The sequence below is a fragment of the Anopheles moucheti genome, chromosome X (genome assembly GCF_943734755.1).
Source record: "Anopheles moucheti chromosome X, idAnoMoucSN_F20_07, whole genome shotgun sequence".
Classification (NCBI taxonomy): Eukaryota; Metazoa; Arthropoda; class Insecta; order Diptera; family Culicidae; genus Anopheles; species Anopheles moucheti.
This window is the reverse complement of record NC_069142.1, coordinates 7,380,075-7,403,784: the sequence shown is the minus strand read 5'-3', so window position 1 is coordinate 7,403,784 and position 23,710 is coordinate 7,380,075. Positions and strand designations below refer to the sequence as shown.

The window sequence follows — 23,710 nt, the reverse complement described above, 5'->3', positions numbered from 1 at the left end:
CGCCGGATCTTGATAACGGAGTTGGCATCCGTTTGTTTCTTTTTCTTTTGTGTGTGTTCTTTTTTGTTTCTTTTTTGTGTTTTCTCTTTGCTTTGTTGCGTGGATGCGAAATGGCACCGTGGAACCGTGGCAGAGGTTGTTTGTTTTGTCTGCTTCCCTTAACGAGCGATGATTTCCTTTAACGGGAGCGAACGAGAAAGGTTGCAATTCTTGCGATCGATTCGTGTCAGCGTGTGTGTTTGTGTGTGGTTGTTTTTTGCGTATTTTATGCGAAGCAAAAGGACCTGCAGAAAAGGATTTTCATTCGGGGGGGGGTTTGGCGGATGTTCGGATGAGGATGCAATTTCTAACTTTTTAAGCAAATTTGGGGCGCAATTCATGGTAAACCCGCAATGGCCAAAAAAAAGGACGGATTGAAGTACTCAGAATTATCGCTCACAACTTCCTGGTCTATATCGCTTTTTTGAGTGAAAATTATAAGAAAATGAAAAGAAGCTCTTAATGCAGACGAGATTGTGTGTGGTTTTCTTTGTACCAATTGCATCAAGTGTATTATTCTAACGGTGAAGTCAACAATGCTGGCGTTATGGGCAATTCAATTCTTGAATAAAATCTCAAATAGACTCCAACGCCCACCTCCATTTGTATTTCCATACCCATAACTAGATTACAGATGTCTGGCTTCGGAGAATAACTAGATGTAGTTAATAGACCAGCGGTAAACCTTATGTCAATGTTGAAATGTTTCCAGCAATTGAATCTTAAACACCTCATTATTTTAAGCTGATGTTGAGCATGAATTTTCTTTGAGGCGAGAAGCCCCACTACAGTCAGGTTGAAGTATAAATTATATTTATATAGACTCAGAGTAAACCTATACGAAGTTAAGAGACTAGTAATAAAGCAGAAATAGAACCTTTAGCCAACGAAGTAATGTTTTCACAAATTGGATTCTTAATACCTCATTATTTTAAGCTGAGATTAGACTTGATTCTTACTCGAGACGTGAAGACTTACGTTGTCCTAATTAAGCTAGAATATAGACATCTCGAGTATATCTGGATGAAGTTAATAGACGAGTAATAAAGAAGGAATAAGGCCTCAATGTCAATGAAGAAGTGATTCCAGAAATTGAATGTTAAATATCTTCTCGTTGCAAGCTGAGGTTAGACATGCTTCTTCTTCGTGGTTTGAAGACTTATTATGCCTCAGTCAGTCTTTGACATTGGGAATTCGTTGTGAGGTAGTCAACTTTATACCCGTCCAAGATATTGGAGAGCTGTTCGCGACGACTTGTCTTTTATGAAAAAAAGAACTTCTAGTTTTTACGACCGTTTATCGCCTGGACACATTTGATATATTTCATGGGTAATGAAGATAAACTTGAGAAGACGTGCTGCTCTTGTGACTGTTTCCGTTGTTGCCTTCTGACGGCTTCTGAGATGGGGAGAAATAAACAGAAATTGAAATAATAACTGAGGGTCTTAGTTTGGATATTAGTGATGCTCTCGATAGTGCGTTTAGGACTCTGAACAGAGGCTTATCTGAACTCAGTTGAAACTCTACTGATCTAACTCCAAGCGTTTGAGTTCCAGAAGCGTTAGAACTGTTCATAACAGCGCGAATAGTGACTCAGAGTCCTCTGAGTCAGAGTAAAAGTGCAGTTTTATTGCAAACTTTTTGTTTTACAATTTCACCATATCATTGTGATATAACAGCAGGCGTTTCTAGAACATAAACATGTTTGGCATCTGTTGTTTGAAAAATAAATAGACATCGGATACCTCTCAAAGCTACATCCTGCAGATACGTATAGATGGCTTCTGTTACACACGGCGCGTATACCACCGGAAGTCATGTAACTTGTATTTTTTTTTGTTGCATGTTTAAAAACTTTTTGCCCGGAGTAAATCATAATAATTGCTTTTGTTTTTGCTCATCAACTTGGCGGGCGCCAGTTTGTATGTCGCGCGTATTGCTTGCACGGGTAAATTAATACCTTTAAGTGGGCCCGACTGTGTTTTTTCTCCAACGCAAACTGCAATATTCAGCGTACACAACATTCCACCGGCAAACTTGACACTCGGTGTTGGTTTTATTCCTCCAAAAACTCACCACGCCACCATTACAATCAAATGTGACCAAAAAGCTCTCCTCCGGGCGTGGGGGACTTTGCAAAGGATTTGACTTCCTTCTTATCTTCCTGGTGTTTCGTGTCACTTTCCCCCGCACTTACTCAGCCTGCCACCGATTGGTGCATGTAGACATTTTCGCCCTCGTTCCCTTAACACGCTAGATTGAGCTGATTGATAAATATTGTAACCTTCCTTCCTGCCAAGCCACACATATTCCTGGGTTACAGTTTAGGAGAAAGCTTTTAAGATGATTGATTCGATTGGAGTTAGTGAAGGAAAAGTATCGGATATGTACGTGCGTGGCTGGGTGGGTAGATATGTGTGTGTGTGAGTGACGGGCGTAAAGCCTTCCCTTTCCCCCCCTTTTCCCTCTAGGTTCTAGGTATATGTGCGTATGTTAGGATGGAAACGATGTTTTTACTGCAATCACCTTCCTCTCGTGGGGATCGAACTTTAAGAAGAATAAGCCGAAGAGGAGGGAGGAAAAAGATGAAGAATAAGAAGAAGAATCATGTGCCCAAAATTCATCCCTCCCCTTCTCCTCCCTCCCCTTTTGCGAATGCGAATGTTTTGAGGTGGTTTATATTCTCACCCTAATGGCTTCAACGACCGGAAAGGATTCCCCACCCGGATCGAACGGGCAACGAAGCGTGCACCGCGTGTATGAACATTATTTTAAGCAATAAAAGAAGAAGAAACCCCCTCCCTTCCTCCCTCCCTCCCTCCCTCCCCCACTCCCCGCATCAACGTGCAGGTGGGAAAGATTTCCACCTTTCATGGCGACCGTTTTCGCTTTCGGTTTGAAAAACTTTGTGTAAAGTAAAACAGGGAGTTTCATAACTTCGCAAACAACAACCATTTCAGGAAAGGGATGGGTGGAGCATGGTTGCGGGTTGTGTGACGAGTGGAAAAGGAAGGTTAAGGAATCAAAACCCCGAAAGCGCGCCGTTGTTTCTCTATAAAATATTAAAATTTATTACAGCTACTATGCGATAATGCCCACGTGGCTAGCCGGCGCAAAAAAAGGAAGTTATAGAATACTTTGAGCTTCCGATACGATGCTGTGGCTTACTAGCTATTGAGCAGACATTTTAGCCGTGAGCCTCAAATGATGACTGAATGTTCGTACAGTGCGTAACGTAACTGTACGATTAGCAGTCTTTGTTAAGAAGCACGTCAAAGCCGAAGAGATTTCTGAAGCAAATTACAGATTGCTTTGTTAAGTTTTTTTTTGCAATATCGTACATATTTTCGATAATTCGATAGTTTATTCATGTAACATAACTGACCCGTGATGATTTTTCGTGATTTTAGAATTATTTGCTATAAATAATTATTATTAAAATAATAAATATACTAATAATTACAATACTAAAAATTGTACATAGGAGTGAACTGAAAATTAAGTGATATATTAACGGCAAGATACATAAGAACAGAAGAAACAAAGAGAGAAATTTACATATTTTACATATATCACGAAAATCACTTTAAATCGATCACTGTAAAAGAAAAATCCAACAAAGCAATAATAAAACAGATCAAAATTGATTTTCCCATGAGAGATGAAAGAGTAAATAATAAAAGCATTCAAAATATTCTCCTTGTTCAAGGGTATTTTTATATATCTTTCTATCTTTGTCTAAAATTTTTAGAAAAAAAATACTAAACGTATAATTACGTTCCGAACTGTATTTGGGGTTTGTTTTAATTTTCAGTAGGAAGTTAACTTTCGTTTAATATTGAACAGTTTTCTTTCGGTAAAAACAACTTCCGTCAAACATGCCTCGAGCTGTTCTACGCATCACCGCTGACCTCATCGATATCTTATGTAGAAAGTATTGATCTTGCGTGGTGAGACTTTCCGATGCATAACGAGGAAAATGCGCACACAGCTTCTCATGCACGCCAGCAATTATAACCACCGGGTGCAGGGGTTAAGTGGATGAAATAAAGTTACATTGTAAGGGTAAGAAGGTTATGTTGGTGCTGTATGTACAAGCTGCAAACAGCAGCCCAGTTCGGTGGCCAGCACCAGATGATGAATGTTTGTTCCGAGCGCGTGAGCAATGGCAAGCGCAGCTTTTATTTCACCAACCAGACTATTAGCGTACGCGCGTGGACCGTCCGCGTGTTACGCATGCACTCGCCACACACACACAAACACATGCGCGCGCGCGTTGTTTTGGCCTTGCGTTGCGCATCAGCTACACGCGATTGCATTTCACGTCAACCCTACCCAGTCCGCTGCCGGATGGGAAATGGAGCGCACCCCCTAGCTCGGTTTGTAATTGTGTGGTGCTGATGTTGATTGTTCGTTTGGCTGATGGGTGGAAAAGTGAATTAAGTTGTTTGCAGTTCAAGAGGCATTGAAATTAATTGGTAGCTGTGAATAACCCGAGCTGGGAGGGTCGGATAGGTAGACTGTGTGAAGAAAGTTCTACGAATCATTTAAAACAATTAACAATCGATCAACTTATGTTTGACTGGGCCTGCACAAACAACGGCACATAGGCCATTTTGCAATGCGTTGGAAATGCTTTCGGTTTTGCAGGGATTCTATAATGTTTCTATAATTTCATTAAAAATATATTTTAATATTTGCATCGGCGGCAAGAAGTTTATTCTTTGGCTGAAAGGTTAATAAATAATTAGGAAACAAATAGAAGGAACAATGTAAAATAATATATTTGACTCCGCAAACAGTTGTTGCACACATTAAAAAACAAAAATTTGAATGGAATTAAGTAAAACTACCTCAAACTGTTTACTTGATTTCATGTGGAAGTTATAATGAAACTTAATCAGGAATACTTAATTACCTCTCCCACACTTTCGAAAGTATCACAAATTATCAATGAAGCGAGTTAAAATTAGAAATACATTGTAGAATCAGGCCGTTGCGTATATTTAAACAGCACATCGCATTGTCTAGATATTGTTGGTTTTTTCCGGTTTGTGAGTAATTGCCACACTCACTGCAAAAATAAACAATTTGAGTAATTTGCAAGCTGCTAGCTGTACCATCACAGCTTCATATTATGGTTTCTTAACCCGCGTTAGGCGTTTCCAGGGCAATGACCGTTTGTTATGTTTATTTGCTTTGGAGCAGGCAATAATATTTGTAAATAGAAATCCTTCCCATCATTTGTACTATTTGTTAACATTAGGATAAGTAAAAATGAACATCTAAACATACTTACATTGAAATATTAAACGATCTCAAGTAGACGAGGATCACCAGATCGCCGAAAAGATATTTATTACTTAACCAGCTGAAGATTTACACAGATCTATTATGCAACGTTGTTTGTACAATGCTCTATTTACAAATATACCCTTGCATAAGCTTTGCTTATCTGAAATGTCACAAGAACGCTTGCGATGAAAGGCAGTCAACTACCCTGAATATGTTTCTCTGCTGCAGTTGTGGATACAGACTGTAGAATAAGCTGATCTCGATGAATAATCCCCGAGGCTCACTTGTTTTTAAATCAACTCACCTACCATAACTGTCCACATTACTGGGGTACAGAGTTAACTCATAACAATACTCGCCTAATAAAGTTGTGAATTAATGGTTTGTAAGCAAAAGGAGTGTGAAACAGCTGTACGTGCTCAACGTGAAGAAAACAATTCGAGTAGGAAATTATCGTCATAATGTTGTTGAGAAATAGTGCAAGCACGTTAAGTTTTCGAAGTTATATTTCCGAGGCATTCCTGAAGAATTCTCGAAGTAGCAATATTTAATCCATTCCTAGATGGCGGCTTAATATTCACGCCAATAAAGGATAATCAGTAGTATACAGGGGGTTTAGATGATCTAGTTTATAGATACAACATCTGATGTAACCCTTGTACACTCTATCCAATTAAGCCTCAGAATTAAATGAAGCAATGACAGTTTGATACAACTTAATGTTGCTGTATCGATCATTCAAAGAATTCACTAATACTACAGTTATTTTTCACAAACAAAACGCTCTGAGGGTTGTAAACGTATGATTCCTATGATTTGATGTTTGATTAAACTTGAGATCTGTTATGCGGCGTGCTTTCTTGAGGAGTTTCGGATAAAAATGCATCCCATGAAGATTGCTCTTTATGCGATATCCCAGCTATTATGTCTACCGTGCTCAACACTCCCAACTAACACATTTCTCTCTGTATCTCCGTCCGACAGATTCCTAATCAAAACGAGCGGTACCAGCGAAGGGCACCATTTCGGCTACCAGCGGTGGTAGCATTGTGCGTCGAGTGCAAAACACAGACGGGTGGTGCCGGTGGCTGTGGCCAACCGAGGCCCGACCAGCCGACACGATAAGCACCGATAAGCAGCAGACGGCGGTGCGTAGACGCAGGCGACGCAAAAAGGTGCACAGACGGTTGGGGCACGCCATGGGCCACGCACGGTGGCGCTACCGTGCAGCAGCGTCGAGCCCACGTCGGCCGCAGGCGCGAAGGTTAAGCGCTCGGCTAAGTGCGTCGATCGGCCCGAAGCCATACCGGACGGTGGTCGGATAGATCGTGTTTCGTGTGTGCGTTACATTGCAGATCGCTGCATAAACGATGGCTGTGTGAGTGGAGTTGACTTTTGTTTTCGCTCCCAGAACGCAACGGACAAAAGGCATCAAAAGCAGCTGGTAAACAACGCACAGTCCTAGTAGAGAAACAGCTCCCCAAGCTGCAGTGCCGCGTGTGTGTCGCCAACGCGACCGGAGAGAAAAGCAAACAAACAAAAGGAACAAAGCAACAACTGAACCTTGCCCTAAAGCGAAGGAATAGTAACAGCATACGTGAACGTGTTACGCACGTGTTACACGACCCTTTTTAAAACAAAAATACTTGTTGTAAGTACAGTTAGTAAGCAACGCGTAACTACTGCACACAGTAGCACCTAGCCTAGCTAGGAACCACACTACAATCAAACTTACACAACCACCCACACACAAACACAGTCAGCTAATCAAGGCTCGCAAACCAAGCGCCCCAAAGCAGTGTGCGTCGAGCAGCAGTTTCGGATAAAAACGGGTAAAATTGTGCGTCCAGCGCCAGCCGGGTAGTGTGTCTCGCTTGCTCTCACCACCAGCTTGGAAGCGTCAGTCCCACACGCATCCATCTTCGAATTTCGGCCTGTCCCGTCAGTGTGGCGGACAGTGTTGGTGCAGGGTGCGTCTACTACTACTGCGACACCGCCACTGATAGTGGGCAGGGTAGAGCGGACAGACGGGTGGCGCTTGGAACAAAACAACCACAAAAACAGCTAAACCAAAACACGACAGTGTGCGTGTGCCTGTATGTTCGTGTGAGTGTGTATCCTATTGATAAGCAGTGCGTATCACCGCGTCACAATAGTGTGTCGGTTCGGTTCGAATATATACGTCGTCCTTTCGTGCGTGAGCGTGTGTTTGTAGTGTAGTGTAAACGTGTGTCGAGAAATACGGTGATCGGCGTTCCCGCATCGCTTCAGCTAGTAGTGTTTAGTGATCGGTTTAGTATTCAGCAACTCCTATACGTCAACTGCTCGACTTCGAGACGGGTAGCTAGAACTCGCTGATGGGTTCCATCATGCACCGGCACGTGCTAGAGATATTCGCGAAGCAGTGCGTGCGTTTCGATTCCGCCGCTCAGTAGGAGCAGGAACAGTAGGTAACGAAACGCTACCGGGTCTAGTACGTAGGGTGTTGCGGTGTGGATGCGCGAGGAACGCGGCGGTGGGCGTCGTAGCGATATGGATTTCGTCTCGTCGCCAGGCAACATCACGCAGGAGGACTTCCTCGCGATCGTGGGAGCGAACGGAACGTACGGTGGTGCGGGCGGTGCCGGCGTCGGTGGTACCGCCATGTTTAACGACTCACTAGCGGCGGCAGCGGCAGCAGCAGCCGCATCCGCCGGCACCGGCGGAACCGGTGTCGGACCGGGCGAAAACCTTACCATCCTGCACGGTGCGTACCCGAGCGGGTACACGCTACCGCACATCATCATCGCATCAATTATCGTGACAATACTTATGATAGTCATCGTCGTCGGCAACATGCTCGTCATCATTGCGATCGCGACGGAGAAGACGCTCAAGAACATCCAGAACTGGTTTATCGCGTCCCTGGCGGTCGCGGACTTTTTTCTCGGCCTGGTCATTATGCCGTTCTCGCTCGCGAACGAACTGATGGGGTACTGGATCTTTGGGAACTGGTGGTGCGATGTGCATTCGGCGATGGATGTGCTGCTGTGCACCTCGTCCATCATGAACCTGTGCCTGATCTCGCTCGACCGCTACTGGAGCATCACGAAGGCGATCGAGTACCTCAAGTCGCGTACGCCGGCCCGGGCCGCCTTCATGATTGCCGCCGTCTGGATCATGTCCGCGCTCGTCTGCATACCGCCACTGCTCGGATGGAAAGCGCAACGGCCCGAGGGCCATGTGGAGCTGCCCCAATGTCAGGTAGGTGCGAAATATGAGCAGCAGTAGATGTTTAGCTATCATGACGGAGTCATTTTCAAGACGGCATTATCCAACCAAGGTACCTACCTAAACTATAGATATTGAGTCACTTATCTGGCGCTCGTAGTCTTGATCTGCGGCAAGACTCTTCTGAATAGCTGCTACTCTGGAATGTCGGCCTTCTATCTGAATCCATCAACACTATTGCTCCTTGTCAGTATGGGCTTCAGATGTCTCCTTCAAGCAAGTGGATTCCCTAAAAAGACTTAAAACTAAGAAGTTACCTCAGACTTTAGACATTCTTGATAGCGGACTCAGAACCGCAACTTTTGTCCTATTTTAAATGGCATTTTGGAATTCTTTGTACATCGATTTGTGGCAACAACGACTTTTTGAGTTTTGGTTCGTTGATCTCCATCCAGTGGTTTTCTCCTGCCTGGGTCAGCCTAAGGAAGATGTCCATCCTCGGGTCTCGAATGTTTCTGTCAAGAGCTAAGTTGAAGAATGCCTTGGGAATTGTTGGGTTTTTGACAGAGTTCTGACGCTCTCGAAAATACTTGATTGTACTGGCATAAGAGTCCAACTTCTTCGAAGATCTTCACGGACAGCAATATCGAATTCTTCTGAGACCTTCACGTAACAGTAATCTTTATTCCATCCGTTCTCCTATTCATTTGTTCTGCCCTCCCATTGAGGACTTCTGAAGCGGCAGCAAGCCAATAAAGTGATCCCCGTCCCGATTAGCGTAGAATGAGCCAGACCTCATAAGAGATAATTTTTCCTAACCTTCCCAAAATTGCCCCGTCCAGCGGAGCCGATTCGAGTCAATAAAGAAAAAAAAAGTCTTGTACCACCCAGGCTCGACTCAGCGTGTGAGTAATCTTTAACACCTCCAAACGACGTACGGCCCCAACTGTTGTTGATACGTACAATCGTCTGTATCCGCCACACGCTTCTAATGGAATGGGTTATGGGGGATGGGGGAGAGGGGCAGGGGGGGGGATTGGTGGGAAATGGGAACATTGGAGGAGTTGGGGGGAAGGAGAAGTTAACGTGGAAATCGAGAATCAACCCATCCGGCACTGAGCCGTGTTTGGGGGTATAAACCCCGGCGTGGTGGGGGTGTAAATTTCGACGCTGTTCGATGTGGTTCGTCGGCTGTGACTTGAATTGAGGGTTTTGGCGAGAAGGTTGATTTTGGTGGTTCGCACTGTGAATGTTGAAGGCGCACGAAGCGATCGAATATTGAAAGCGTAACACATAGATACACACACACACACACACCCACACACGTGTGCGCGCATAGTGTTGAGCAAACAAGCAAACACGGGAAGCTGTGTCTGGGAGAGCAAACCAACACGTACCCGTAGCACACCGTGATATCCTGCTGATGCGTATATCTCACACCTGACTGAAGACTTCCATCCCCGCTGCGGGTTGCGAAGGTGTCTGCTGAAGTCTTGCCGTCAATTTCACCCTATGGTTATTCGAGTGCTCCTTTTGCACCACAATTCCCAGCCCAGTTTTTCATTTCTGATGTGTTTCTGCCTCTCGTGCCTTTTTTTTTTTTTGTTCATCGCCCTGCACGTTCAGAGTTTGCCACCGTTCGAGGGGGAGTCTCCGGAGAGTGGTTAGCGGGCGAGCCCACCGTGGAAGCTAATATCCGGCGGCATGGTTTGATTGTTGAGAAATCATTCGCTGGGAAATGGAAACGGCTTCCATCGGCCTTTTGCCCTAGTTGTTTTGCTGTCGGAGGCCGCACACATAATGTGCGGCAAAGGTAAATTTATCCTCCAGCTCGGAAATTCAATACCACGCGCGCGAATACTGACGCGTGTGTCAAGCGTACCCGGGACGCTTCGAAGCAGTTCTACGGGGGGAGGGGGGGGGAGGTGCAAGAGTTTTGCCAGTAAGAAAAACAAAACCACACACACACGCGCATCCACGAGCCCACTTTTACTTCGTGCGTTCTTTCTCACCTCCCGGTTTTTTGCATCATGGTTTTACGAGTGGTGTTGAAATGATGAGCCGGGCGGGTTTTTGTTTTCTACCCCATCCCCCCCCCCCCCCCCACGCCCTGGTCGCTGAAACAATAAACCACATTCAAGCATATACATCCGCACATGCGAATACCACACTCGAACTCGGCACAATGTCCTAATCTGGTGATATTAGTCATCCACCCTCTCCAGCCCTCCATCGGTTCGTGCGCGAAAAATACGCCAAAAAGCGGCGGCCCCCCAAAACAGTTCGTGTTCGGCTCCAGTCGTTGGTACCCACACAAATCCTCACCCTGATCCTACACGCACTGCACGGCATCGGGTGTTTTTTGCGTGTGTGTGTGTGTGTGCCTTCCACATCCTTAAGCCACCAAAGCCCCTCCTCACCTTCACACACCCCCATCCCATCGCCCTCACGCAACAGAGGGGGGTAAGTTTTCGGGTCGTCCATTGTTGTCATCCCCAGCTAAGCCTTGCTGATGCCCGGCTTGGCCTCCGGCGGGAAAATCCTCGCTTATGAATGTGTGTTTGTGTGAGTTTCAGTGAGGAGGGGGGAGGGGGGGTGTGGAAAAAAAAAGGAAAGTGTGAGTAAGATTATAACCTCCCAGCTCCGGAAAATATGGTCGCGGTACTACTTCCGGTTTCGAAGAATACCTTTAAAGTAGGTGCGCCACTTTCACCAGTTCGGGGGTTGACTTGACGGCAGCCGTGCGGTAGATCAACAACAGCAGGTGGCACCCATTCTGCTCTGGTGATATATTTCTACGAATCGCATCCTGCCTGATTCGAGCTTCCTGCTGGGTTGGCGCAGAGATGAGTTTAACCAAGTACTGCCGAACGGCAGCCACAAATCCTTGAAGTGAACCTGAGCATCATAAAGAGAAAAGTAAACAGGCAGATAATCATATGCAGCTATTGATGGAAAGGATTGTGTAAACTGATCAGTTTGACTATGGGTGATGCGTGGTGTAGTGCGAGGGGAGATGTGGAGTCTTCGCTACCTAGAATTCCTAAATATTCGGGCCTGGTAGAGGGGGAGGAATGACTCCGGCAGAAAGAAAACAAGGCCACCGGAATGGATTGGTTCGGTGTGCTACGATATTATTTGCTCACGTCAATTTAATTCAATTTCGACTGTCATATCCAATGTTTGCATGCACCGTTAGCACATGACGGTCCGCATGGCAGGAACAACGACCGTCCAATGCGCACCAAGCACAGAACGAAGACAATAGGCAAAACAAAACCAAAAAAAAAAACGCACAGAAAATGATAGCTCCCTTCCACAGCCGTGAAAGGTCGTTCGGTAGCATACCCGGGAAGTCCATACCGGAACAGTGCCCCGGTACGCAATGTACGGCTTGCAGTTTCCTTTTTTTTCCCGGTGCACACAGTGAAAGACCAGGCGTCCGCTTTGCAATCGGTTCATGTTTGTCTACCACTCGTCGGGATAATGTTAAGTCCGGTAATGTTCTAAGATGAAGGAAAAGGGGGTAAAACAGAGAGAGAGGGAGAGTGTAGAAAATGAAAGAAAAATAGGAAACTTCAATCCATCCATTTCCTGTGCGCGATGGCCCAAACCGGGGAACTTAAAGCTTGGTTAACTGCCGTCGGAAAATAGAACGCCACGCTCAATCGCTATCCGCGTGGAAAATCGCACTTTTCTTTGGAGGGGGAGAGGGGGGGGGGGGTGCATCGAAGGAGGTGCGAAAAAAAAAGTGTCAAGCGTCAGTTCATAAAAAAGTCACATTTTCAAACAGACGCTTGCAAAAGCATTCGCCCGTAATGTGTTTTTCGCCGCTTTTCCTTCTGTTGTATTGTTTCGGTTGTGCACGGGATATATCTTGGCCTGTGCGCACAGAGCTGTGCAAAGTAAAGGCTTTTGCCAACACACACACACACACAGCCGGAAAGGCGTTTAAGTGGAATGAAGAAAATAAGCGAACGAGAAGTCGGATACACACACACACATATCTATACGAACGCATACACAGAAACGCATTTGCATTTTCCTTGTTTTGATTTTATTAATGCTGTAAAAGATGAATATTTATGCGAAACGATGAGTTTCTCGTTTTTTTTTTTCTTTGTTCACTCAGTCTATTTCTTCTTATGACTCGACAGATGAGGGAGGAGAGAGGGAGGGAGGGTGGGGGATAAGACAACCCTTAGCTAAAGAACTACAAGAAAAGGCTTGTGAAGGACGTCACGTCAAGTCGAAAACAAAAGCGTGCGGCGCTCTGTTATAAAAAAGGAACGCACGACAAAACACACACAAACACATGTATAAATTGAAATACTAACTTTCTGCTTGGCCGGTAAAGAAGCTAACGATAAATGCTAGGCCAGCAGACCCCCAGAGAGATCTAAGTCAAGATTTTACCTTCATGCGTGTGTTTTATGTGTGTAATAAAAAGGGGGGGGGGGGAGCTATGTGAAAACTATTGTGATTTGAGTGATGAAAATTACCTGATCCAATAGACACAGCGTGCGGCAGGGTTTGATGCAGCAAAATGCAAGTATGTGTAAAGGGGGTTTTCAATTGTCTAAGCTCTTCTCCTGTAAAACCCACTCGGGGAGTAGAACTGTGCACGTAACTGCAGACTTACCCCTAATTACGTGACCCACCGGTGTTGCTAGAACTCTTAACAAGCAACCATTGTCGTGCGCAGTGCATAACTTTAAGGGGGTTAGTTTTGGGAATTTCGCAAAAAAGTGTCTTGATTAAAGCAATCTAGCCAAAACCTTAAAGTATTTTTATGGACTGTGCACAACATAACTTACCACGCTTGAATGAAACTTTTGGAGAAATAAGCAACTGCATGTAGCGAAATGTCTCATTGCGCCTGAAGTTATGTTATTTTTTTTTTGGAACAACATGGTTTATTTCACTGTGGAAGTTTGTTAGCCTGCGCTCTATCTGGACCGTCAGCGGGGTAATCTTGTGCATCATAATGGTTGCAGTTGAAGTACGGCAAGATCACAGGGAAATGCTGGAAGCCGTCACTGCTGTGCTGGACGTTGGTAAAATTGGCCCCCCAAGCTGATGGGGGCTGAAAAAAGAGGGGTGGAAAAGGGGTGGTAGTAAAAGTACATTACTCTGCCTATTATACGGCAGGTCGCTTGCAGGAGTCGTTTGTTCGGACCTGGCTTCGTACGTGTGCGCTGACGATCTTAAGGTGCTGAGAGCCCTGCCGGTGTCTGGGAGCACGTCAGACTAGGCAGACATTTTTGCACAGCTCTCCAGCAAGCAAGGCAACGGCACACTTAATATCTTCCTTGCAATAATGTCACATGCCGCCTTGTCATGCAGGGTTACGCCTCTCGACCAAAAAACAATCAACGGGGTAGGGAAGGGTTTTTCGCATCCCTGCTACGGCTTTGAAGCCGTGTGAGTGGCCCTTTGCTGCACGCGTAAATACTCCAAAACCTTGAGCCAATAAACACCGACCTCTGGAAGGATCCAATTTAGCTGGCGGCTTGCTGGCGACGGTCGTTTCTGCCTGGGCAATGGGTGACGCCCGTCTACCGTGTGTGTGTGTGTGTGTGTGCGCCCATTATGGGCGACTGGGTGAACAATCAAACCGGCCAACACCTGCGCCTAAAACCCCCCGTAATGGAGGCGCCCGGTAAGTGTGAAAGGAACACACAAAACAAAGCAGGTGAACGAATGGATGGTACTTGACGTCACCTGCTTTTGCACTTAACGACAAATCCCGGGGAATGCATCCCTTGCTTACATACGGGCGTACGGGCGTGGGTTACTTTTAAGCAACTTTAAAGCCATATTTAGCCGCGTACTGTTGGATGATACCAAGGTTTAGACAGGAAAGAAATCCTACTACACACAGAGCACACGCAAAAAAAAAAGGTTGATTGGGGGGGAAGATTTTCCGTATTTTCCGTTCCCTCCCACAACGCTATTAGTTCGTCCGTAGTTTGCTGGACCAAACCCACGAGGAGCGTTTTGCCTTTAAGCGGTCCTAAAACATCCTTTTACCGCACACCGGACACCGCACCAATCGACCGCGTCAATCTCCGTTTTGCAATCCACCATTGTACCTTGCGGCCGACAACCCGCCCGGTTCTTCCGACGGGTACTCACTCTTAACCTTTAGCGCTTCAAGATCGGCAACGGGGAGTGTAAAATCAATAAATTCTCAATTCCATACTTTGGGCTTTTTTTTTGCTCTTTCTCTCTCCTTCTCTCTCCTTTTCTCTCTCACTCGTTCAGTTCTGCCTTTCTGCCGAATGATCCGGATTCCGCAAGTTTAAAAGCAGGTTGTGCTATTGCCGCTCGTGGTCCGCGGTTAACCTGCCTCCCCCCACCCCCTCTCCCAGTTCCATTCCACTACCATCACCATCTTACCTTACCGTCATCACTCAACTCAAAACATCAAAAAGCGCTTGGGGCTAAAGCAATGGAAGCAACAGCAACAACGGTGAATAACAGCCAAAAAAAAAGAGGAAGCAAAGTTCTGCCGAGCTAACTTCTATCTGCACGAAGCGATGGAAGGATTCGATCGATTCGTGGCAGCAAATTCCGTCATCAGCCAGCGATGCGGGGCGCATACGTAATGCTTGGCTGCAGAGTCGGGGAGCCGACCGGGCACAGCTTTAGCCCACCGCAGATCAAGCAACACCGCCCGGAAGTAGTCCGGCGAACCTTGGGATAATATTGGATGGCAGACCAGCTTGGTTGGTAGCCGGTTGCCGAAGTGTGAACGCAAGCAAGCAAGCGGTCGTACGGTGTATGCATTGCCGTCCGTACGTAGCAAACGGCTGTTGCGATAGTGTCTTTGCCAGTGTAAGGAACACACTCTGGACTATTATGAGACCTTGTCTAGGCTCTAGTACAAGTGCACGCTGGGAACGAGTTTGGACATCTCGAGAAAAATCGAACTCTTGATGTTGTACAGTAAGTTACAAACTATTTACCAAATAAATATCAAACACTCCTCAAAGAAGTGAAGAATTATGGAGCTACTGCAAAATTTTTAACCAAATTGTTGCACAAATCTATTGAAGATCTTCGAAGAATTTCAAGTAGGAATAAGTGTATTGCTTTGATATTTATTCACATTGTTTCCTAAGATTAATTTGAAGATTCGTTTGAAATGAAGAATGCATTAAGAACAAAGAAGTTTATAGCTTAAAAGTTCAGGTGATGTTGCATCCCGATTCTACATACGCGGAGATTCGAGGTTTTCTATGGTGCTCTGAAGTACATTATGATAGTGTATCTCGGGAACTACTTGTACTGTGGCTAACAGTCCTCATGTAGAAGCCGTTGATTAACGTTGAACTCCTTTTTGTCGTCTTTTATTGTTATTCTCGACAGTTATTCATTATTCTTCAATGTTTTTCGAAACTATATCAGGGTCTAGTCACTAGTCCTTCTTAGACAAGATTACATTATGAAGTTGTTGAATATCTTCGTACTCGTAATCTTAAAATAGTTTACCCAGTTTGTTTACCATTTGACCTGCGATTAGAACCTAAATGCGTAAACTTTCTTGAACGTGAGAATTCCTTGGAGGAGTTCTGACATCGGACATAATTCCTTGGAGGAGTTCGGACATAATTCTGACAATTAGACGACCTTGTTCTTTCGTCCGTCTTGAGTTATTAAGAAACCTGAAGACTCATCTGATCTTGCTAATCACCTTTCTCAAATGTTTTGAGAACCCTCGAACAGTGTATACAGGGTGCTGCCTTTTTTGGACAGAAGAGAATAGATTATGTAGTTGGTGTTTATAAAGAATCTTTACTTGTATTCTTTTTACTGGGTTGAGCTTTTGAAAGATACATCAGAAAATAGCAATTTTGTTTCCCAATTGCAGCAAAATATCAAACTTTTTTGTACTGAGCTTTCCCACCGTGCGGTGGTCACATCCGACTCTTATTCGCCACGTCATCCACTTCCCAGAATTTTAGTAACTCGTCGAGTGAGAATCGGCAAATCTGGTGCGTGCGCGAAGCTGTGTAGATAAAAACGGCTAGAACACCCGCCGGAAAAAAAAGAATTAGATCCTCAAAACTGTATACACACAGACACACACACACACGCGCACACGCACATTGGACGATCGTTTTGTATTCTCGCTGGGAAAACATCTAGCGCCGAGATATTGTTTGTTCGAACGTAGCGAAAATAAACTCACGTACACGGCCGAACACATCATCGCGTTCGTGTTCTATGCCCATGGCCGGCGAAGGGAAGATCGCGTTGCAGCGAACCCTTATTGCGAACCACCCCAGCCACCTGGTGATGCATAATTTTCTAATAAAAATTTATTGCCCTTACACGTGCACGGCGTACGGTACGTAAGAAAACACACACACAGAAAGGTTTAGTGCGCGGTAAAGACTTTTCCATCCCCTATCTCGCGTTTCCGGGCGAAGCGTTTTTTTGCCACCCTCTCACGAGTTCCCTGCCATCTAGCCATCAGATTAGTGGAAAATTCTCGCCTCCCTCGCCTCGTTTGGTAGCGGGTTTTGCCGTGCTGCATCCTAATCCATTTCGCGAGGGGTTGAAAAAAGATGGCAGCCGGAACGGGATGCAGGAAAAGCGTCATCGGGAAACTGCATGATCGAGTGGTTTTAAATGCTCAGGTGATTAAATTCAATTTTCACTGCGCTTTAAATGGCACGGTAATTAGGATTTACTGCTGGGATGGGCGGAGCAGCGTACGGTTGGAAAATGGTGGCAAAAAATGGCAGAAGCCGCCACTAACCTGGGTGGGCAGGTGTAGTGCAAGTGTCGAGCACAATCCGTTCATTTTCTAGAGTGGATGTAAAACTTTTCACCGAGCGCGTGGTTTGGTGATGGGGGGGAGGACAAAAAAAAAGAGAAAAAGAATCAAAAGCGATGGAAAACGATTCATCCCGCCGTTGTTTTACATTACCCGCCGCAGCCTTGGAATGTGATGCCTCGGTTCGAAATCGGTAAAAGAGTAGTTACCGAAGCTGCCTGTCGGAATGTGAAGCGAATTTTACTTGACAGCAATTATCGCCCCGCTTCGGACACTTTCGGCACGGATCGGCACCGGGCCGTACCGATGGATTAGCGTTGGCCCACCGAGCCCTTGATGTCTCATTACAAGCAGTGAAAAAATGGCCGACACTGAAAATACGATGAAAAACGGCAACCATTCTTCAGCGTACTCCGCTGCCCGAAAGGAATTCGATTGTTGCGGTGGTTTGCCGGGTTGCAGTGAGTGCAGGGAAGCACGGTTCTGGATCGATTTAAGTACTCACCGTGTACGCAAATGGTGGGCAGATGTTTGGAGTAAAACCGGCGGGATGCACGGCTATCCCACCGTACCGCACGTGCCCGGTGAAGGTGGGGTTTCGTTTTCACACCTTTTAGCTCGGAACTCGGAAAAATCTCACCGTGTATTGGAAACTATTTTTTCCATCCCCTATTTGCTTGCAACGGCCCGCTGTGAGGAGCGATTTCAAGCACTCCGAATGGTGTGAATTAATTTTCCAATACAAACACGCATCGGGCACGAGATGAGTGGATCGGTACCACGGCTGGTGGTAATTTATTTTCATTCGATCGGTGCCGGACTAATCACGAACAATCACGATGGTGTGGAAAGCATAATTTAGTCTTTATTGTCAGATTAATTACATCGTAGATAACTGGGTGAATGGTGAAAAATGGACCCGTGCCATGGCCACACCATGGCCACGAAAATATATTCAAATGGCAAACATTTGGTTCACACACTGCATAAATTTTGCCACTTGTTGGGTTTTGCAATAACGAGACATGTATAAACCACACATTTCATGACTATTGGTGATGGTGGCACTCAGCTGAAGGAATTTGGAACATCTATTTCCTGACACCGCTTGCATCGAATTTCTTTCAGGTGGAAAATTGAGATAAAAATATGGACTCCAAGGTGTTGGAATTATCTTAGGTGAAAACGGGAAGAAATTGCAAACATTAACGTACATGAAGATATATCAATGCAATGTGATCTTCGGTTTCTTGAAGGTTGTTCCTTGAGATGATAAATCATGTCTAAAGCTGGCCACAGGTTTCAGCGAAAGTTTCATGGCAAAATGCTGTTACCGATTCTTTGCACATCGTTTAGTATTTGGTTCAATGTGGTAGGCATTCATACTGAATAGATCGTTTGTTCAAATTTCTCAAATCTCTGATTCTATAGCGTGATGATGTCGTAATATTTAAAGCTCTTGCTTACAAACTGTAAATCAGAAAGACTCGTGAAGCTGAGGATATCTAATTAATAAAAAAACTCTGTAAGTTCATGAATTCTTTGATTTGAGTGATTCTTTGGGGATTCGAGGATCTTCCGTGACTTTTGAATATTTAGGTATATTAAGGTATTTGATATTAGATAATCTTGAATAATCGTTATATATTGAAATGTCATCTAGAGATAAACTATTGAGATGAATATCTATTAAAAGGAGATTAGATTGGATTCATTCATTATGGGCTCTGAACAATTATGACGTTGTTGGAGATTCATAGAAATTCCTGGAGATTCATAGAAAAGTCTTGTATATTCTTGTATAAGATTTTATCTCGAGAATCGTGATATCAGACAATCTTAAGAAAGGCTAATGAGCTGAATATCTCTTTACCGAAATCAAGGATGGATTCATTCATAATAAGTTCTGAAGAATTATGAGGCCATTGGAGATTCATAGATTTTCTGAAATTCTTCGAGGTTCTGAGATTCAGAGAGTTTTGAGAAATCAAAGAATCTTGTGATAGACCAATAACTTGTATATCTCCACACTCAAGATTAGATTGGAATCAACTCTTTATGAGTCCTTAAAAATTTATAAACTCTAAGTGAGATGTCCGAAATAATGAAGCTTTTTTGGGGAAGTCTCCTTAATCGGAAGTGAATTTAGAATTGAAAACGGACCATTCACATTATGTCAACATTTTTTTTTTATTTTACTTGATTTTATGAGATATAAAAAAAGCAATTTTGAAAACACTCCCGGTATGTCTATGTTAATGTTTCGTGTATTTAGATTGCGCCTCGTAATAGTAAGATTTAAGTTGATAGGAGTAGATAAAAACCAACATCAAACACACCACTGCTGAGCGTTTAGTTTCGGTTCTTTATTCGCACGATAAATTACGCTTGGCAATAAACTGCCTGACACTAACTCGCACTCATATGTTGTGGAATTTTAAGCGACACGCCAAACACACTGCGCCACTGCGGGTCGGAAAACGATCCGATCATGAGAAAGATGTTGTGGTCTGATGGGCAAACCTGTTATTGTAAACAATAAACAGTTTATCTATTTGCATCGGCAGCGAACCGACATGCAGGGCAACCGCTGCTGCTGTGTGAAAGATGACAAACATCGTACCGCCAGAAGAAACCCCTTTGCAAACCGTCATCCTTCAGCTTCCGTGCGCCATAACCACTCATGCATGTTTTGGAGAGCATTTATAAGAACTAAAAGGGGGCCAAAACAAGCAGAAGGAAGGTGGGAAATGAGAGTTGGGGTGAGGAGGGAAAAAAAAACCACCCCCACCTTGTTACCGTCGCTCATATCGTTGCGACCTGTGGAACAAATAGTTGCGAAAGGAAAACCCAACCCCACCCGTGCAACTGCTGCTGGAGCTGGGCGCGCTCGCTGCTCCCGTAATGTATGCCGTGCGTTTTGGGGTTCTAAAATTAGCATCGCTTCGGGCAGGCGAATGTCTGTGTTGTGCTGTCCGCACCAAACCGGACCGATGATGGATACTTTCACCGCACCCAGCCACCTCGCAACGGGTCCGCTGAATTGTCCGCTATCACATTTCATTCCAGCTGTGCACAGATGTGCGGAGATCCGGATGAGTTTTCTTGCAACCGTTTGGGGTGAGGGGATTTTTGTTTTTTGGTTTCGTTGTTGCCCGGTAATTTTTTTTTTTTTTTTTTGGGGAACCACAGTGTGGACGTGTGCTATGAATGGATCGATTATACCTGTTCAACATCGGGAGACTTTTCTGCTATTGCTACCTTTATGCTTATGCCATTCGGTGAAAATTCATCCAAGAAAAAGCAACGACAAAAATGGACGACCACTTCAAGCTCCCGAAATAACGCGTCCATTCTCGAAAGAATCGACACATCGCAGGCGAAACCGTTGCGGGAACCGATCTGCAGCAATTCGATTGCGATTGAGTTAAAGTGGTTTTCCGTTCGGCTGGGATTTACTATAAAAGCAACAAAAATCCCCATTTGGTGGTTTGAAGTACAGAGCAAAAATATAAAAAAAGGTAGAAAATCATACGGATACGCTAATCCAATCATCGACATCGTTGCCCGGTTTATCAATCTATCCGGGGAAAAGTAATGAGAGACGGAGAGATATCGAGGCAGGAAAAAAAACATTTAACACACACCGAAATGTTCGTTTTGGTAACGAATGGCAAAAAGAAGCATACGCACAGTTTTATGACCCACCGTGCTATCAATCTTGGCGCACCGGCACCGTTCCGTGCTGACATCTTTAAGATGCTTCGAATTTTCTTCCCCCTCAACAAGTGACAAGGTGCGGAAAAATAGTCCACAAAATTGTATGCAAATGTGTATGTGTTTTTTTTTTCTACTCCCACATTCGGAACCGATCGGCGGGTGGATCGGCATCGGAAGCAGGCAGGCAGCAGAAAACATAATGATAAAATCATGCCAAATGGTTTGCTCCCATTTGCCGTCGCACGGTCGGCACGGTCGCTTCTAATGCTGTTCCAAACCACTGAGTAGTGATTGATTTAATGTTTGTGTGGGTCTGTTTGTACATGTGCCTGGCGAATCGCAATTTGTGCCCATTAATGTGTCGATACCGTGTGCACACCTCAATCAACTCGCCGACCAGATGTGAGCGTTTTTGTGCGTTCTTTCCGTTATCGGTGCAGAATCCCGGAGCACCCGGAGCTTGGTTGTACTTCTTCGTTTCTTTGGAACTTTTCTGCTGATGTCGAGGCAATGGGACGGGCGTCTTTCATTTGTACTTGTCAACTGATTCAGAGTTATGGAATTTCTTTGCTGATGATTCGGAGAAACACCGGCGTAAAGCTGGACGGGATGCCATGGTGTTAGGAGGGAAGGTTATTATTGACTGGTGCATGGTATTTATTTCCACAAAGTTATCATGCAAATGACGTTTTAATTATTATGAATTGTTTTTCTCACATCCAACTCGCAGTTCCAAAGAACAAAGACAATCTTATTTTCCAATATGTCCCATTAACTAGTTCGTTAGATTAGTCAACCCTAATAATTGTGTGTTATTGATTGATGAATTGCTGATGTTGACATCGTTCTAGATGCCAGCAGGACGAGTTGTTGACGATATCAGTGCAAAGTTTGTAAGTTACAACTATGGCAAAATACGCAAAGCTAATCTATTAGACCAGCGCTGGGTGTACTCTCTTCCATAGATACAATACTGAGCAAGGCATTTTTGATACGGAGTTTAACTATCCCCCAGAGCTTGTCTATAATAAATCAAAGAATTTATCTGAAACAATCTCATATTCTTCAGATGAACTTCAGATGAACATTCCGAGATGGAAGTGTTAAAGCCTTCAACAATCCCTCGCATAATTGACGTGTATTGAGTAGAAACAATCCTGAGATAAATTAAATACGTAAACTGATAGAATCGAAGGTACTCTAGACGAACTCCAGCTGCAAATTCTGACATGGTAGTGTCAATTTGTAAGAAATATTGTCTTCGTATTAAAGGAGAATCGTAACACATTAGAAATACCTCAGAGACCTAAGAGTAGTTGAGACTTTAAGTTATGTTTGCTGACGTATTACGCGCTGAATCAATCCTGGGATGTATAAAAGAAGTAATTCGAACATATCTGAGCTACTTCAGATGAAGTCCAGTTGAAAATTCTGAGATGGTAGTTTAGGTTATCAAACAACTAATTCCTCGTGTTAAAGTTGAATTGAAAAACATAATTTGCGAATGTCTGCAGAAATACCTCAGCCCTAGCTCTAATACCTATATCGTTCTTAGTTCTAGTACCTAGTCTCTCAAGTATTTCTACGGACGTATAATGTGCTCAATGCGGCGATGAAGTCTGTTAATAATTTGCTCTGATATTTTAGCAGCAGCTTGTAAGAAAGTAATTCATCTTTAATCATTGTTTTCTGAATTAGTCAATTGCATATTGACGTCATCCATGAAAGTACTTCTACGTACTGTACTGTTAGAGATTCTTACCATCTCATGAAAGATACGCACTGGACATGTTCACAATTAATGGCAACACAGGTTTCAAACGTTTCGACAAATCGATGGCATTAATACACTTTGCTTGTGTTTTGTGCACGTCATGTAAATTAAGACATCTTCCACGATGTCCAACGTCAAGAAATATTGCTAATTAATTTACGTGTTGAGCAATATTCGACTTGTTTATAAGCTGTTGAAGGAATGGTCTTAGATGCTGTAGGTGAAGAGCATGTATTTCAGATCCATGCCCACAGAAAGGTCATAAAATTACCGTGTAGATGTTTGCTGACAGCTGACATTTTGGACCTTGTCCTAAACCAACAATTGCGTAGGATATTTTCGGTACTTTATTTTCGATACCCATCTTGCAGCAGAGCGTGCTGGAATGTTGGCGTACGGCACGTAAATATGCGCTATAATTATAATTCCACGAACTCACCGATACGTACTGCCAGCAGTTGTGAGAAAATGTGTTAATAATTTATTCATTTAGTTTTCATATTACAAAAAGGTTTACCGAAGCTCAAAAGACACTCTTTGAACTTAAATGTAAACAAATAGACCATCAATTTCACGCCACATAAAAATCGTTCAACCATCTTTTAATGAATGTTATATATTCTAAAAAGCGAATTGATCATTTATTGGCAGAACCAATGAGGTATACTGGATAGACGAAAAAACGCCTAAAATTATGCAATTTTCAGTACATTTTGCCCTTTCTTATTACTAAGATGAAAATATTTCTACGGAGGGGGTTTTTTTTTAAACTTTCGATAGCATCTAACTGTTTGCAGAATTGTTAAACAGATGCAGGATTTTCCATTCCGAGCACAGCAAGCACAACAATACAACCAAAGGTACAGTAGCACCCGCCTGAAAAA

At 44.1% G+C, this 23,710-nt stretch overlaps 1 protein-coding gene across 1 annotated transcript in view; it reads left to right on the top strand.

Annotated features, from left to right (window-relative positions):
* The first annotated feature begins 7,810 nt into the window (after window positions 1-7,810).
* Window positions 7,811-23,710, top strand: part of LOC128307370 (alpha-2 adrenergic receptor) — a 114,052-nt gene continuing 98,152 nt past the window's right edge. The window contains exon 1 of the mRNA XM_053045173.1: window positions 7,811-8,577. Coding sequence (XP_052901133.1) covers window positions 7,831-8,577 — 747 coding nt within the window. The 5' untranslated portion in view covers window positions 7,811-7,830. The remainder of the gene's footprint in view (window positions 8,578-23,710) is intronic.